Source organism: Pleuronectes platessa, chromosome 16 (genome assembly GCF_947347685.1).
Source record: "Pleuronectes platessa chromosome 16, fPlePla1.1, whole genome shotgun sequence".
Taxonomy (NCBI): Eukaryota; Metazoa; Chordata; class Actinopteri; order Pleuronectiformes; family Pleuronectidae; genus Pleuronectes; species Pleuronectes platessa.
The window spans coordinates 15,754,720-15,770,178 of NC_070641.1; the positions used below are offsets into that span (position 1 = coordinate 15,754,720).

At 42.6% G+C, this 15,459-nt stretch overlaps 1 protein-coding gene across 1 annotated transcript in view; it reads left to right on the plus strand.

Moving 5' to 3' along the window:
* Positions 1 to 15,459, plus strand: part of LOC128458225 (ras-related protein Rab-26) — a 43,808-nt gene that overhangs the window by 25,301 nt on the left and 3,048 nt on the right. Inside the window, exons 5-8 of the mRNA XM_053442992.1 lie at positions 316 to 368; positions 13,663 to 13,728; positions 14,047 to 14,103; positions 14,803 to 14,879. Of these exons, the coding sequence (XP_053298967.1) occupies positions 316 to 368; positions 13,663 to 13,728; positions 14,047 to 14,103; positions 14,803 to 14,879 (253 nt within the window). The remainder of the gene's footprint in view (positions 1 to 315; positions 369 to 13,662; positions 13,729 to 14,046; positions 14,104 to 14,802; positions 14,880 to 15,459) is intronic.

The window sequence follows — 15,459 nt, forward strand, 5'->3', positions numbered from 1 at the left end:
TTATTAAGCTGTGTATTTTTATTCAAAATGCAGGAGGGATGATGTTAGTCAAAGAGCTCAAGTCTTGACTCCGGTCTCTCTGAATTCCAAAATGTCACACAGGACTGTTATTTTCAAATGAATCATCCTGGAGCTCGCAGTGAAATGAACTCTCATGATTTAATTTGAAAGGAAATTGAGACATCAGTCAAAGATTAAGTTAAAGATTACGTTAAGCAGTTTGCACACATTTCTATCCAGCAAACTGTTTTACATTATAATGTGATTTATGGACAGGGAACTTTAAAGTGATGCTCTTTTCTCTGTTTCTTCCAGCTCTCCTTCTGTTGTATGACGTCACCAACAAGACATCCTTCGACAACATACAGGTGGGCTGTTCTTTTGTTGGCTGTTCCTTGTATAATTGTGGGTCTGTATTTAGAAACTGCAAAGTTGCTTGAATGAGAAACCTCTGTTTGATTTTGTGTGAGAGCGAACAACCTCCAGTTTCATTCTATCACTTCTTTTTCATCCTTTCTCCATGAACTGACATTTTCCAGCTGTCATGCTCCACTTTGTAATTCAAAGTTGCTCATTTCAATTTGTGCCCATCAGATTGATCTTATAGATTGAAAGGCCATGGTTGGATCCCGACCACACATGTTGTCACAGAAGGCTCCGCAGCATCTGCTATGTCATTCATTATTGATGCCTGAATGACTGGATGATGCAGCTTTGTGACACGTCTGCGCCTGTGTCATTATTTATCCCACATGTTGATTGAAACCAGTCCAACAGGCAGAGACTTTATCGAGGACCACAGGGGAAACTGGAGAGGACAAAAAGACAATCAAATAGGAGCAGAGCTTGAAGAGATTTGGTGTGTGATGGCACAGTTTAGCCTTAAGTCCAAATTTTGTTTCTGTCCATTCATCATGGCAGACCCCCACTGCCTTTCTTCATTCCCCCCCTTTTCTCTGCTCTGCAAGGTCTTTACGGAGGCCGCCATGTTTATTAACAGTGGCCCAGACTGGACAAAGTAAACACTTTTTGAGATGTATGACAACTGAAGGCTACCACAGGTTCTCATTCATGTTTGGAAGGAAAAGGGGTGAGGTGAGTGGTGTTCAGTTGCAACATGCAACTTCACCACTAGATGTCACTAAATTCCTCTCACTGAACCTTTAATAGGCATGTTTATGCAGTGTGAAGAGAAACCATCATGGAGTGAACCTGCAAAGTCAACACGGAGAGGCCGCCAGTGAACTCTGGCGGGGTTTGAACCGCCCGTACCACTGAGCCACTGCGGCGCCATGTCCTGCTTGTTAGCACAGGCTGTGAAATGTTTGTGCTTTATGCTTTATGACACGGGGAACAGGTAAAACTGATTAGAAGATGAAGGATGAGACTGGGAAGAATTGCCTGAGCGCTCATGCAAAGGAAACCATTTACTTTAGACCAGATGATTGTTTTACCTACTCAGGCAGATGGGCTGGATACATGGCTTCATAAACTGAAGATCAGCATGAGAGATGGTGGAACAGACACTGTGTGTTGAAACACTATAGTTTTATTTTTTATTGAAAAAAAGGATTTTAGTCCTGCACAGCAGTTTAAAAATCAAAGCACAATTTTATCCTGGCTGTCAGACATATTCCCTGAATTGACTTAGCTGAATAAAAGAAAAGAAAAATCAAATGCAAAACTGTTATTTTGTTGTTTTGTCATAGATTACAAATCTACTTAGAAAATAATTATATAAAATTAATTGACTTTAAGTTAAACAAATTTGAATAATTTGCTTCTTACCAATTGAAGTAATTGTTTGAAGTTGGTCAAATAATCTTCTTCTTTCTGCATATAATAAGTTTGCCACTAAGATAACACTTGAGTACCTTTACCTACCTTTCTGCATATAAATTAACTTTAGTTGAAATTCTTAAACAAGCTATAAACAGAAACGGGCAACATCTTGAAGCTCAAGGGGGGAAATCAACACGGGTAGGAATTGAAAAAACATAGAGAAATTAACAATTCACATCTTAATCAAGAAGGAAGATGAATTTCTACTAAACTGAACAAATATCACCATCTCCCTTGAGGTTGTGGGGAATTATTGTTTTGCCACCTGTATAAATTAGATAAGATTATAAAATGGCGTCTATCTCCTCCGGTGCCATCCTTCATCATGCCACAGCTGTCTGAGGGACTAAAGGTTGTGCCAGCTGGTGTCACTGGGTCATCCTACCTTCTGTTTCCCACTGTGTAGTGAATGTACCCTGCAGCAGACGGGGTGGCAACTCTCAACTTCTCTAGATGATGATGGTCATCAGATAAAATGTCTCTTTCCGTGCAGCAAAGGGGCTGTTAGGGGAAGGAGAGGTTAGTCATAAGCAGCCTCTGCCAGAGAAATATGACGATCTACCCTGAGAGATCATTAAAGAGGGGAAAAGTGACTCTAAAGCTCCAGGTTTGAACAGCAGCTCAAGGAGAGAGAGAGAGAGAGGGAGGGAGGGAGGGAGGGAAGGACAAGCACCAGAGGAGACGGACGTGGACGGGTTTTGCAAGCAGAAAGGGAGGATGAGTAATGCACGGTCAGTCATCTTAAACGGAAGTTTCCTAATGAGACGTTGCGGCTACAGACCTTTCAGCTTGTCTTATCTCTACGTGGTCCAATGCTTCAGCTTCTGTTTTCTAAAGAAGTCTTTTAATTTGAAAAACAGCCTCAATCTCAACTGGTTCACAGTCCTTGCATTGTCTCAGTGGTTGAGCTTTCGCTGTTGACAGTATATACGTGTTGCAGTAGGAATACCAGACATTATAAACACCCTCAATATGAGTGTGGAAAATGTCCTTAGGTCATCTGTGTATGCAGCTTGCTATGACTCAAAGCTGAGTTTTACTGTTGGGTTGGGTCTGTCTCTCAGGAGTGCTGTCAGCTGTCTGGCCCGAGGGCTACACCTTTGACTCCCTGTAGTTACATGACTTGGTTTTGTACCCCTCACTCAACATTAGATCCTTTAAAAAATGTCCAAACTGTTGCACTCACCAAAAACACTCTTCTGACCACAGCTCTTTTTTCTCAGCGGATATTTAAACATGTCACGGGAGGGAAAGCACAAGTGGGAATATTGGATATGAATAAAAGGGCAGAGTTTCATTTGAGCTGCTTTAGATTCAGCGCCCCACTGTCGTGAATGCTGGCTCACAGTCGCACTGGCATCGCTTTCCGTGGCACTTATTGAAAAGATCAGTTACCTCTTGTGTTTTCATGGCTGTTTGTTTGACCTTTAGCAGGATTACACAAAAACTACTGAACAGATTTTCTTGAAACTTGTTGAAAGGGTGTGTAGGTGGAGGCGTATAGGCCAAGAACGAATACTTTAACTTTTGGAGCTGGTTCAATTAAGTCAGAATTTATTATTGTTTTCTTTAACCTTTTTCAAATTTTTGTGAATTTCTAAAGTAATTACTCATGGATCTCAATGAAAGTATTCGAGCATTTTTAGGGGACTAATGAGTCTGTGAAATGACTGGTGACCCTTGGCAGAGGAGTTTGTCTTTTCTGTAGGATTATGAAGAAACTACTGAACATATTTTCTTTAAACTTGATGAAAGGGCAATGGGCCAAAAAAGAACACAACTTAAATTTCTGCGCAGATCCGGTTAAAGACGCAATTCCAGGATCACTTTCTTTAACATCCAGTCAAATTATCTCAAACTATTAATATCTGGTCACTAAAAGACTTATATTGACCCTTCTTTCTGTTCTGTATTCTGTTCTGAGATCTCTTGTTTCAGAATTGATGCCATTTTACCACTGAGACTGTTTAAGTTGATTATATATTTTATTAAACAGTTTTTAGTTTCTACCGTTTTATCTTTATCCTCCTTCCTTTATCACATCCACCTCCCTCACCACCACACTAACATTTACTCAGCGAGGAGATGAGCCTGTGGCACGAGCGACAGATACCTGCTGGCCCACGGCTGCCTAACAAGCCCTGATTCATGTTAATGAACGCTAATGCTGATGAATGCCCCTCTGAAGAAGATGAAGAGGAATGAGAGAGGATCAGGGGAGAAATCCTTCTCCTCCTCCTCTTCCGCCCTCAGACCTCTCTGCAGTGTGCCCTCGTCTCCCCGGCTCAGAGGCATTTCAGGCAAGCAAAGCATTAACGCCATCACAGCTGTCCATCACCCGGGGAGAGAGGCTTTAAATTAAGACGGGAGAGTCTCTGACATGATACATCTGAGACACCGGCTGCTTTCGCCTTGATAGGATGATTGTGTTTTAAGTGGTGTGACGATAAAAGTGTCATTTCTTGAATCCTGCATATCACCATTATTATTTCAGGCTCCTTCCTGGGTCAGAGACTCGGAGAGTTATTGTGGGCTCTTATGATCATCATCAATCTTTTGTTTGTGTAATTCACTGCAGCAGAAACACAGAAGCCATTTAGCGATGTGATGAATGTCTTCTTGTCAGAAGTAGTGTTTCAGGGGGACTAGAAGAGTCCATTTAGGCCTCTGCTGCAAATCATTTGTCTGGGTTACTGTTCAAAAGCAGCCTGGACTCCTGTGGCGCTGTCATTAAGAGGCAGGAATCGTTTTCTGTTGATGGTTATCGGAAACATTGTCCAATCAGAGATTCAGTGCTGCCTCTCTGTGAATCAACCTGCAGGTCCTGGAAACACAGAGTTCAACAACGGGGGCAGATTTTGTTCCTGGACCTTGAAAAGTGATTTTCTTTTTTTAGCTGCAAACCCCCTATATGCTCATGTCATCACCTCGCTAACCGGCTGTTAGACGGACACAGCCCTGGGGAAAGCAGATAAAGTAAATAAAAGGCGACCAAAATGAAAATTGAAAAAAACTGGGAATTTCTCTGCCTTTTGAACATTGTTGGAAACATTTTGGATAATTCAAGAACACAATTACACAAAATATATAACTGTAAGGAACAATTAGCAGATATATACACACAATGTTCACCAAGTAGTTGCATTATTTGCATTTCCTGGGCTACTGTCCATAAATGCAATGTTAAGGAAATTGATAAAAAAGATGATTTTATCAGATCCTCTCATTGAATTCACACCAAGAGTCTTAACTGGCCTATGTCCCATCCTACATCGGCTCATTGCTTTGTGTGTAATCCTGTTGACAAATACACAAACAGACACGGATGAAAGCCTCATGTCCTTGGCGGAGATAATAAGCTTAATGACACTAAATTACTCAGTAGAACTGAAAGAGAACTAGAGTCAGGTCACGACTTTCAGTCAGTTTGCTCTCTTTAAAATTACAATAATGTCAACATTGTTCATGTAAAATAAAATAGCCGTGGCAGATCAGGAAAAAAATCGGATAAAAAATCTTTTGTAACCATTTTAGCGGCAATGATAGTTGTAGCTGAAGCTGCCCTTTTGACCGCATGCCAAAATAAAATCCCTCATATCATTAGAATTGATCTCTGGCAGTGATCCATGTGAAGCAGCCTCATAAGACAACAACTCTTTTCAGATCAATAACTTGGATTGGATTATGTTCTGTGGTCGCCCACCAGTCCTGGCACATGGACCGTGTAGTGCACCAGTGGTCAGAGTGAGCATGTGGCCGTGGTCGGTAAAAACACTTATATCCTACTTATTGTTTTATTTTAACTTGAACAAGTCAAACCTTTCTCTCACATCTTTTTCTTTTTTCAATTTTTTTCCCACTCATTACTTGAGCTGCACTTGCTTCCCTAGGCCAAGGGTCTCTGGGACATCCCACAGAGACGTGTCATAGTGCTGCGGTTAGATGCACATAGCAGAAAGAGAAGAATAAAGCTGTATCAGTGCGCCTTCATTCATCTCTCTGTCGGTCCCCGGGGCACGGATCGGCTTCAAATAACCACCGACCACGCAGCTGTTACTTAAATGTCATGGCACCACCGGGCCAGATGGTGATGAGAGAAACTGTCGGTAAATAATGCAAGTATATAAATTCAAATACCATTCGTTATAATCAGCGGGGGCCCTGGCATTTTAGAAGTGACTCGTTTCACAAGTGATGTCTGAAAAAAACATTTCACGGATCATTCTGCACCAACACGTTCTGTTCAAGTTATTGAGGGCAGGGCGTGCAGCAGACCTCATCCATTAAACCTGTCACTCAGACACCGCCTTTGATTTTCTCTCCCTCATGGAACATTATTAGCATGTCAGCTGGATTCCTGCACCGAGTTTACGGCTTGTCCTGGACTTCTATGTGCAGCAGTGGAGCGGAGCTGTGCAGAGGCAAAGTGTCGGAGGGAAAGCAATTCACCTGTGTGTTCAGGCGGCTACTCTCTGTTCACGTCTCCATTAACTTTCATGTCAGCTGCAAAGTGGCAAAGGGGGATGGGGTTCTTATCAGTGCACAAACATGCAGTCAAGCACAAGCAAGATTAATGAGGATAGCCCCATAAATCACCTGCTTTTTGCTGTCGTTGGATCCGTTTTCCAAAGAGCAGCGGTGGAGGATGTGCAGGAGAGAAAACGTGTACTCAAGTAAAAGAAAAGTACCTCATTAACTTTTTTTTTCAGAAGTATGGACAAGCTTTTAAATATACATCAAATATTAAAAGTAATGACTCAGTATAGCTTAGTCCCTATGGCTGAGTCTCGGCACTGACGTCTTCTGATTTAAGGTGTTTCTTCACCAGTGATGCTGCAGCTACAGAAGCTCTTTGCTCTCATTGGAGGAGGCAGGGCTAATATATTACCTGCCTGGCCTGATAAGATTATTGAGAACTTAATAAAACTGATATTTGCTGATATTTGCAATAAAGTTGAAAAGTACCTGAAAATAAATCTATAAAGTAAAATGCACAGAAAAATGTTAAAGCTTACAGATACAGACGAAACCGAGCATGACTCCTGAAAATCTTACTACGACGTAAGTGGGCAGTCATGGTTGCATCATTTGAAACTGACATATCTCTGGTTGTACATAAGGGAGACATAAATAAGAAATTAGACCGTCTCTACAGAAATATATTAATTTCAAACCAGGCAAAAACTGCCTAATTTTCCTCATTCTTTGTCCTTGCTCCATATTTTTAGCTTACTTTTATAGCTTTAAAAAAAGGGTTGTTGACTTTATGGTTTGTCCCATCTGCTAACGTGGAGGGGGCAGGGTTTCTGACCTATACTGCAGCCAGACACCAAGAGGGGATCAAGAGACTTTGCACCCCAATTTCTTATAAATTATTGAATGTGTAACAGCAGTGGAAGCCGCCGTGGATCATGTTCTGACTCGACATCAGTTTGTCAAAGTCAGTAAACTCTAAACAGGACTTTGATTTGTTGTTTGAGCTTTTCAAAGAAATCACGTTCTCTTGACACGACGACTGTACTTGATATTAAGTGAAGCTCATTTAGACCAAAGTAAAAGCCCATTTAAAAAGGGGACTTGTGTTTACCAGGGCTGACATGAGGACTGACAAGATATCAGCTTGATTGACAGGAAGGCACAGAGCCCCCCCCTCCCCCGACACGCAGAACACATCTCTGGAAACTGTTGACACGGATGTCACAGAGCATATCATGATAATGAGGTGTGCAACCTCCGCATGCACATCTAGACGCCACGTTCATTTTCCTTATCATGAGAATGTACTACAGCAGCAGCAGTTATTCCCCCGGGAGCTTTGAGAGTTTTCACCTCCCTCCACATTCATATTTCTCGTCCCACTTTATTGAAAACCATGAATTATTAATTTGTATATTCACACTTTCATTATTCATAAAAAAATAACCATCTATTTACCAGGTGGAGATCCTGGCTCACACTGCCAGGGTGTGTGTATCTGATTTCATTTACTCCCTGACCTGTCAACTTGCAGGTGATGCAGCACAGTTGGTGGTTTGCCTGTGCTTACTTCACTGTCATAGTGGACTGTAGGTTATCCCAGTTTCATGTATAGACTGTATATTAAGATGGACGGTGCGTCTCCAATTCCTCCCACTATTTAGAAATTAAGCCAAAAATATTAGGGAAAGAAAATACCTTTTTAGCTTTTAGCACTTATGTTCCTTTGGCCAAACCTGTAATCCCTGTATTGGATAGGAAAAAAAAAGTTTACCTTGAGGCCAAGTAATGGAAAGAGTTTGTTGCTGTAGGTGCCGGTTTAATTCTGAGAACAGACCCTGGCACCTTAGCCCACAGGTTTATTTAACACCACTAACAACTAAGTAAACTTGTCCCTGACAGAGAGGTTAAGGTCGGGCCTCGTGCTCAGAACCAAACTGGACGAGAGCGCTGAGAGAAGTGATGGTTCCTCTCTACACGTCCCACTCTCGTGCTCACTCTGTCTGCAGCTTTACAAAGCGCGTCAGTCATCCACACAGGTCTCGCTCCCGTGTCTTCTGCCAGATAGACCCGTCAGCTGCTCTTCTACAAACATAAAAGCCTTTTCCTCTTCCCTGTCAAAGGGAAATCAGCTTACAAGGCTGTTAGTGTTGTTTTTAAGATGTGAAGAGGTCGTTCACTGATCTCTCTTTGATGGGACAGGACTGTGTATGTGTGCACCTATAAAATCTGCTGATATAAACCTGGAAAAACAAGATCCCAGGAGTCTAAAAATGCTGGTGCAAGCATTACAGAGCCTTTTTTGTTTTTGAAATGATAAAAAATAGCTTATTGATTTCCACCAGCTCGAATGTGTGAATACACACAGCTGCGGGAGGATTCCTCTGCATCTGTTCTCCTCGTCTTCTCGTGTCAGACAGCGACGGTGTCACTCCGTTTAGCTCAGCTGCCTCGAGGAGCTTAAACCTCCTCTCAGGGGAGAAGCCCTACTTTCCCCCCCGCGCTACTCCGGGTCGGCTCAGTCTGACTCTGCCGGCTGTCGGGAGGCGCAGACGTCTCCGCTCTGTCAGCTGCTGTAATACTCTGATCAAAGTTTGGCAAGAATAGCATCGTCACCCGTAGCAAATCTGCTTAGACGAAAGTGCAACAGAGGGAAAGTTGGATCGTGTGGAAAAGGCCCCGGGGCTCCGTGAGGAAAGTCATTATCTCTATTCAGCAAAGTGTGAGTTTCAACAGGATGAGGAGCGATTCTGTGAAGAGGAAGAAGCAAAATCATTTGTTGTTCATGCCCAGAACTGGGGAACAAAGACTAATGTATCTGAGGCAACTGAGAGATGGTTCACGTGTCCTCACAAGAGAGCTGCTCTCACGAGATGACATGCAACAGACAAAAAAAGGAAAAAGGTTGAGCCAAACTCATGGACCAACAAAGATGTCGAAGAGGGTTTGTGGTGGTAAGAGTGGATGCTGGTGTCTGTGTGCTGCAAACAAAATCACGTGCTCTCCACAGTGGAATGAATGCAGTATGTCCTGCCTCTTCCTGCTTCTCCCCTTTAGGGTGAGGATTGTTATTTAGGAATAACAGCATTTGTTGTGTTGTGATTTCCATGTTCTTCTGTCTTCAATTTGAACTGCTGTGACCTCCGTGTCAGATATTAATCCGTCTGAGAGGAGCTCCACCTGACACATGCATTCACATATCTAACTTTACTTATGAAGCAGTGCGCTTAATCCTCAATTGTACGTAATCAGCAAGGACAGTTTTAAAGGACACCTGCCGGCCAATCACAAACAAGCAAACCGCTCCAGCTGACCTGGCTCGTGCTGTGTTTGGAGTCGTGCCCTGTTTTTTCTTCTCAGAGACAACAAAGGGAGATGGGATACGAGGCAACATCAGAAGTAGCCTCACATACCTCCGCCTGTTACATCTTGTCTCTGCAATGTCAGGATGCAGCCGCCAGCTGCTGTCTGCCCGGCTTTTATCTTCCTTCCTCTCTGATACAGATCCCTCAGTCTGTGTCTTTCAGTGTCACTGTCTGTCTCTCCATCTTGCTGCCTCTCGGCACCCTCTCTGTCTCTGTCACATCTCTGCCTCCATCACATCCGTCTCTGTGCCTTCATATTGTCATCTCCTACTTCTACAGCTGAGCAGGCAGTGTGAATGTCAGCAGGACGTTTGGCGCTTAAGCTTTTTGGGGTTTTGATATTTTAGAGCAAGTAGCAACCAGTTATTTTCCATGGTTTAATATTTAGAGGGAGCTCGACTGGGAGGTTTTATTAAACCTTCTAAATTGACATTTGAATTCATCAGAGAGCAGAAAGTAAAGTGGCTCTTTGGGAAATAGGAACAGGGCGACTTGATTCGATTTGGCTTTTTGATTAGGCTAAAGGATGAAGCCCAGTTCCTACAGCCATGGCCACTGAGGACATTCGTTATTTATCTGCTTGGTTTAACCTATAATATACTTGAGATGGTTGGGCGACCAGGTCTGCCTTGACTGGGAGCTTGAGGTCACTGTACGCCCACCTACACCTGCAACCTGCACCCAGTCAGATCCTGATTTACTAAATGAACCTCATGCTGTAGGGCAGAAGACTATTGAGTCGCCCTCTACTGGTCATTCTAGAGAATACAGCTTTCTGGCATTTCTGCTTTGGCTTCACTTTCCGGACCCAGAGTCTACATCCCTTTTTATAAACAGTGTATGATGCTACCTATAGTGTCAAGGCAGACACAGTAAAATACACTGACACTTATAGAAAAAGGAAAAGTGTAAAAAGCAGCAGCAGCAGTGTTTTGAATATTCTCGACATTTCAGCTCAGGGGGGATTTGTCGTTTGATTTCCTGTGCGAGGGGAAAAGTAGTTGAACAACTCCTGTCTATCATAAAGAGCACATATGCTAATATTTCAGTCGGTGTCACCTCATACTAACAAAACTTTTCTTGAGAAAGATGCACACGATTTAATGAGAAGCCACAACAGCAGTCGGCCTCGCTAAGCAACATGTGTATGATGGGAAACACTGTTGAAAGTTGAATTATGTATGAAGCAATTAGCCAAATGCAAAATGTTCTCCAGCAAAGTTTCACCCGCTCAGTCAGCACAAATGTTGAAGAGCAAAGGAGATGCAAATTCAAACGACCCGACTCGATCTAATCCTTACCAGTTTTCTCAGAATAGCAGAGGGTTGAGTTCCTTTCTCCAAACGCTCCTCTAAACTCGAGAGGTTGAGTTTTCATGTTGCTGTTTGTCTGTTTCTGAGCCAGCTTTCTTGAGCTTGGTAGAAAACTAGGTGGAAAGGTGTGATTTGGGATTGAGATTTTTATGAAAGGATAAAAAATTGTAGTGTATATATGGTGATAAATCAGGCTGGGTTATATATGCTCTCCGATTGCTGTTCTAGTTATCTGAATAAATAAGTTCAGAGCTTGGATCTCCTGATCTTTCTGACCTCATTGACTCCGGATCACATCAAAACGCAAATGTGATTCAGAATTGATTTGAAGAGAATCGACATACATTTGATAGAGGGCAACAGAGGCATGTACAGGCAGGAGCGTTTTAAGGGATTTGTGGGACTCCAGGTAAAAGGGGACTTGGGGGGGCTCTTTATCTTCAACCAAGTCTTCAACCAAACCTCTAACATTCATGAGATGCATGAGGGGGCTTGTAGGGGTTTTCCACATGTTGTCATTAAATGGGAGAAAAACATGGTAGAAGGAATAGCTGTAAAGAGTGAAAGTATAAAACCGAAGCTTTCATTATTCAGTCCTGCTCGACTGTTAATTTATACAGTATTATTAAAAAGTTCAGAGAAGTTTAGTTTGGGAAAACCAAAGTCGTTAGATTAAATTACATTAGAACCATGAGTGTGCTCATACATTTTATGTGACAATATATTATTTACCAAGACTAGAATGGCTCTCTGCAGAGCTCATACCGCCAATGATCCCCTAAAATTCAATCAAGTCTCATACACTCATAGATATCACTTCCATAGTGTGTCAGCAAAACTAAGGAGCTGATCGTGGACTACAGGAAGAGACAAGGAGTGGAACACCCCCCCCCCTCTCCATCAACGGGACCACGGTGGAGCGAGTCAGCAGCTTCAAGTTTCTCAGGGTCCACATCAGTGATGACCTGACCTGGACCCATCACACAGACTCCATCAGGAAGACGGCCAGACAGAGACTCTTCTTCCTCCGCAGGCTGCGGAAGCTCCACATGGACTTCTCTGCAGCTTCTACAGGTGCACCATAGAGAGCATCCTGACTGGCTGCATCACCGCCAGGTATGGCAGCTTCACCGCCCTGAACCGTAAGGCTTTACAGAGGGTGGTGAAGTCCGCCCAGCACATCACCAGGACGGCGCTACCTTCCATGGAGGACCATTACACCCAGCGGTGCAGGAAGAAGAGCAGCCGAATTGTTAAAGACCCCTTTCACCCGAGAAATAAACATTTTTGCCTGCTGCCGTCTGGCTAACGGTACTGCAGCATCCGGGCCCGCACCACCAGACCCAGAGACAGTTTCATCCCCCAGGCCATAAGACTTTTAAACTCCTCTGAACTGCGATAACTCCACCAAACTAGCACCGTGGCATATTTGTACTATTGCACAAATTGCACTATTGTTGTTTTATCTTATTTCTCTCTTCATCTGTATATATATATATATATATGCATATATATATATATATATATATTATTTTCTATTTTAAATGTTGATATTCATTCTATTTAAATTTTTAAGGTTGTAATTACTTGAGCATTGCTAGAAGAGAGCCTGTGACTCAAGCATTTCCTTGCCAGTGACAGCTTAATGTTATTGTTGTGCATTTGACAATAAAAATCTTGAATCTTGAATCTTGAACAAATATGCCAGAATTTCTTATTATGAATTATCCTCTGGGAAAATCTTGCAATGTTAAAGAAAGTGGCGGGGGGGGGGGGGGGAATCCTGAATGATAAGTTTGTTGATCACCCGTTCAGGAGTCTTTGTGTCATCTCGCTCACAATCAGACTCACAACGTCCTTCGGTGGAGGAGGTAACTCTCACACACTTATCATTTCTGTTATGTGCAGGGCAGCAGTGTCAACACTATGCCTATCTCATGTCCTGTTAATTAACGGGAGACTTTGGCTGGAGGTGACCTCCCCCCCACTGACATCCCTTCACAAACACAGAGTCATCAGCAGCATTAATTAGAGAAAAAAACGGGAAGCTGTCGGAGGGGTCATCGCCTCTTGAGCAGGACCACTCTGGAAAAAAAAGCAGGATTAATGACCAGGAAATCCGAAATCCAATGTGGAGTAGTTTGGTACAATTAACCTGTGCCGAGATGAGGATTATTATTTCAGCAGCAGGAGATGCTGCAGGCGTCCGTCTGCACTGATGGATCATTCATTAACAGTGGACGCTGGGTCAGGGGCTGTCATAGTTCACCCAGTCTCCGTCCCTGTGTCCACTACACTAACGCTCCCACTCTATATCTCTCTCGCTGTTAGTCACTGTAGCGCTCTGTCCTTTCCTCCGTTATTTTCCTGTCTGCCCTTTTTTTCTACCTTCCCACATATTCATCTAAACGCTGCAGTCGTTGTCACTTTAATCCTCCTGTTTATTCCCGTCATTAGATTTAATGCTGCGTGTCGTCCTTGTCAAGTCTCAGACAACCTTTTCCTTTCCTGAAGCGCTCTCTGTGCCCCCCCCCCCCCCCCCCCCTCTTGTCCCTTTAACTGGAGTTGTTCTTTTTTTACAGCTTTCATTCTCCACAATGTCTTTATTTTATTTATTTTTTGCTTTCCTAACAGCCACATGTCTTTTGTCTCTGTGCTGTCACCAGGCGTGGCTGACCGAGATCCATGAATACGCCCAACAGGACGTGGTGCTCATGCTGCTCGGAAACAAGGCAAGGCATTATGGGAATTATTTGTGACTGTGGGTATACACTGTAGATGAAATACAAGGACGTGTGACATGAAAGCTCCTTTTTAAGTGAAGCTAAATCATCTCTATGTCAGTGGAAGGAACATGGACCCATACTTTAGTAAAAAATAATTGTGAATTGAATGTTCTTATCACACAATGTATGTTTCAGTGTAAATTTTTGCAGTAAATTTGGTTTTAGTTAGTTATTTGTTATTTTGCGTGCGCGTTTTTGTTTGTTTGTTTGTGGGTCTACATCTGATGTCGTTCTATTTGATCTTCCTCCTCCACGTCTCTCCAGGCGGATGCCACTCACAACAGGGTGGTGAAGAGGGAAGACGGAGAAAGGCTTGCTAAGGTGAGGAATTGAGAAGTTAAGCACCCACAGCCTCCGCACCCTAGTGGCCACAGCTAAGATAATCTGTAACCAAGCAGCATAGAGAATTAAAAAAAAAAAAACGAATTTGAATTACAGTTAAATCCAAGACTCCCTGTATTGGACCTTTTGGATTTCTGATTAGAAGATTGTGAATATTACAGAACAGTTTGAATTGTCTTGATCGCTTTTCGTTTCACTCGGGCTCCTTATCCCAGACTCTCCTGCTCTAAAGAAAGTGTATCGCCTGCAAACTAAAAAGATGAGACAAAGAAACAACACACTCTTCAAATAGTGACAATTTCAGCGACAAATAAAACCACTGCACACTGACAGCAGGAGAAAACGATTTTTATTAATGTGCTGGACTGTTGCTACACAGCCCACAAAACAAACAGCAAACAGCTCAGTTATTGTCTTCAGAAGTGGGAGCAATTAAGTGCCAGTGAGTAACTAAAGGGGAAGAAAGAGCATCAGTTATCATCAGCCAGACGAATCACTACAGAGCAGAATTTATCCGACACAAACAATTCCAGAGCTCGAGCACTGAGCTGAGAAATTCTGATTGAATCTCTTTTGTGATTTGTTTTCAATGCAGAAACGCCAACCTGTTATTATGAGTTATGTTTTCATATGTTTCTGTGAAGTTCCCTTGTAACTGTCACCGCTCTGACACTGCAGGAGTTTGGAGTTCCCTTCATGGAGACCAGCGCCAGGTCGGGTCTCAACGTGGAGCTGGCGTTCACTGCTGTGGCTCGGTGAGTGTCATCCTGTCTGTAGGTAATGTTTGTTGGTCCAATCACGAAAGGTTTTCTGAAGTTAAATCGACTAAATATCTACCTAAAGGTCAATATAATAAAACAACAATTTTTTATCATTAGGATTTCCACCCTGCTGTTGAATGCCTCTGCAAACCAATGTGGTTTGAGTCATACAATAAGAAAAATCCAGACTCATGACGTCAGCAAGACATTTGACATGAAATCCAACCACTTACATTGAGTCCAAGTGACAACTATAGCCAAAATTTGAAGGAATTCATCTGAGAATTTATTTAAATATCTAATCAGTTTAATTAAATTCCAACAATTTAATGTTTGTACCAAAATTAAGGAAATTCACTCGAGATGATCCCAGAAATTTGCGTTCACAAAACCATAAAAACATTTGTGAGAAATTTTAAACGTTCCTGAGATATTGGTTCAGAACACAAAATGTGTCTTTTGAGGTTTGGCCTTTGACCACAAAATTCTTATCAGGTCATCCTGGCATCCAAGTGAACATTTGAACCAAATTTAAACCCTCGAGATGTTCTTGAGATATTGTGTTTGACGAATG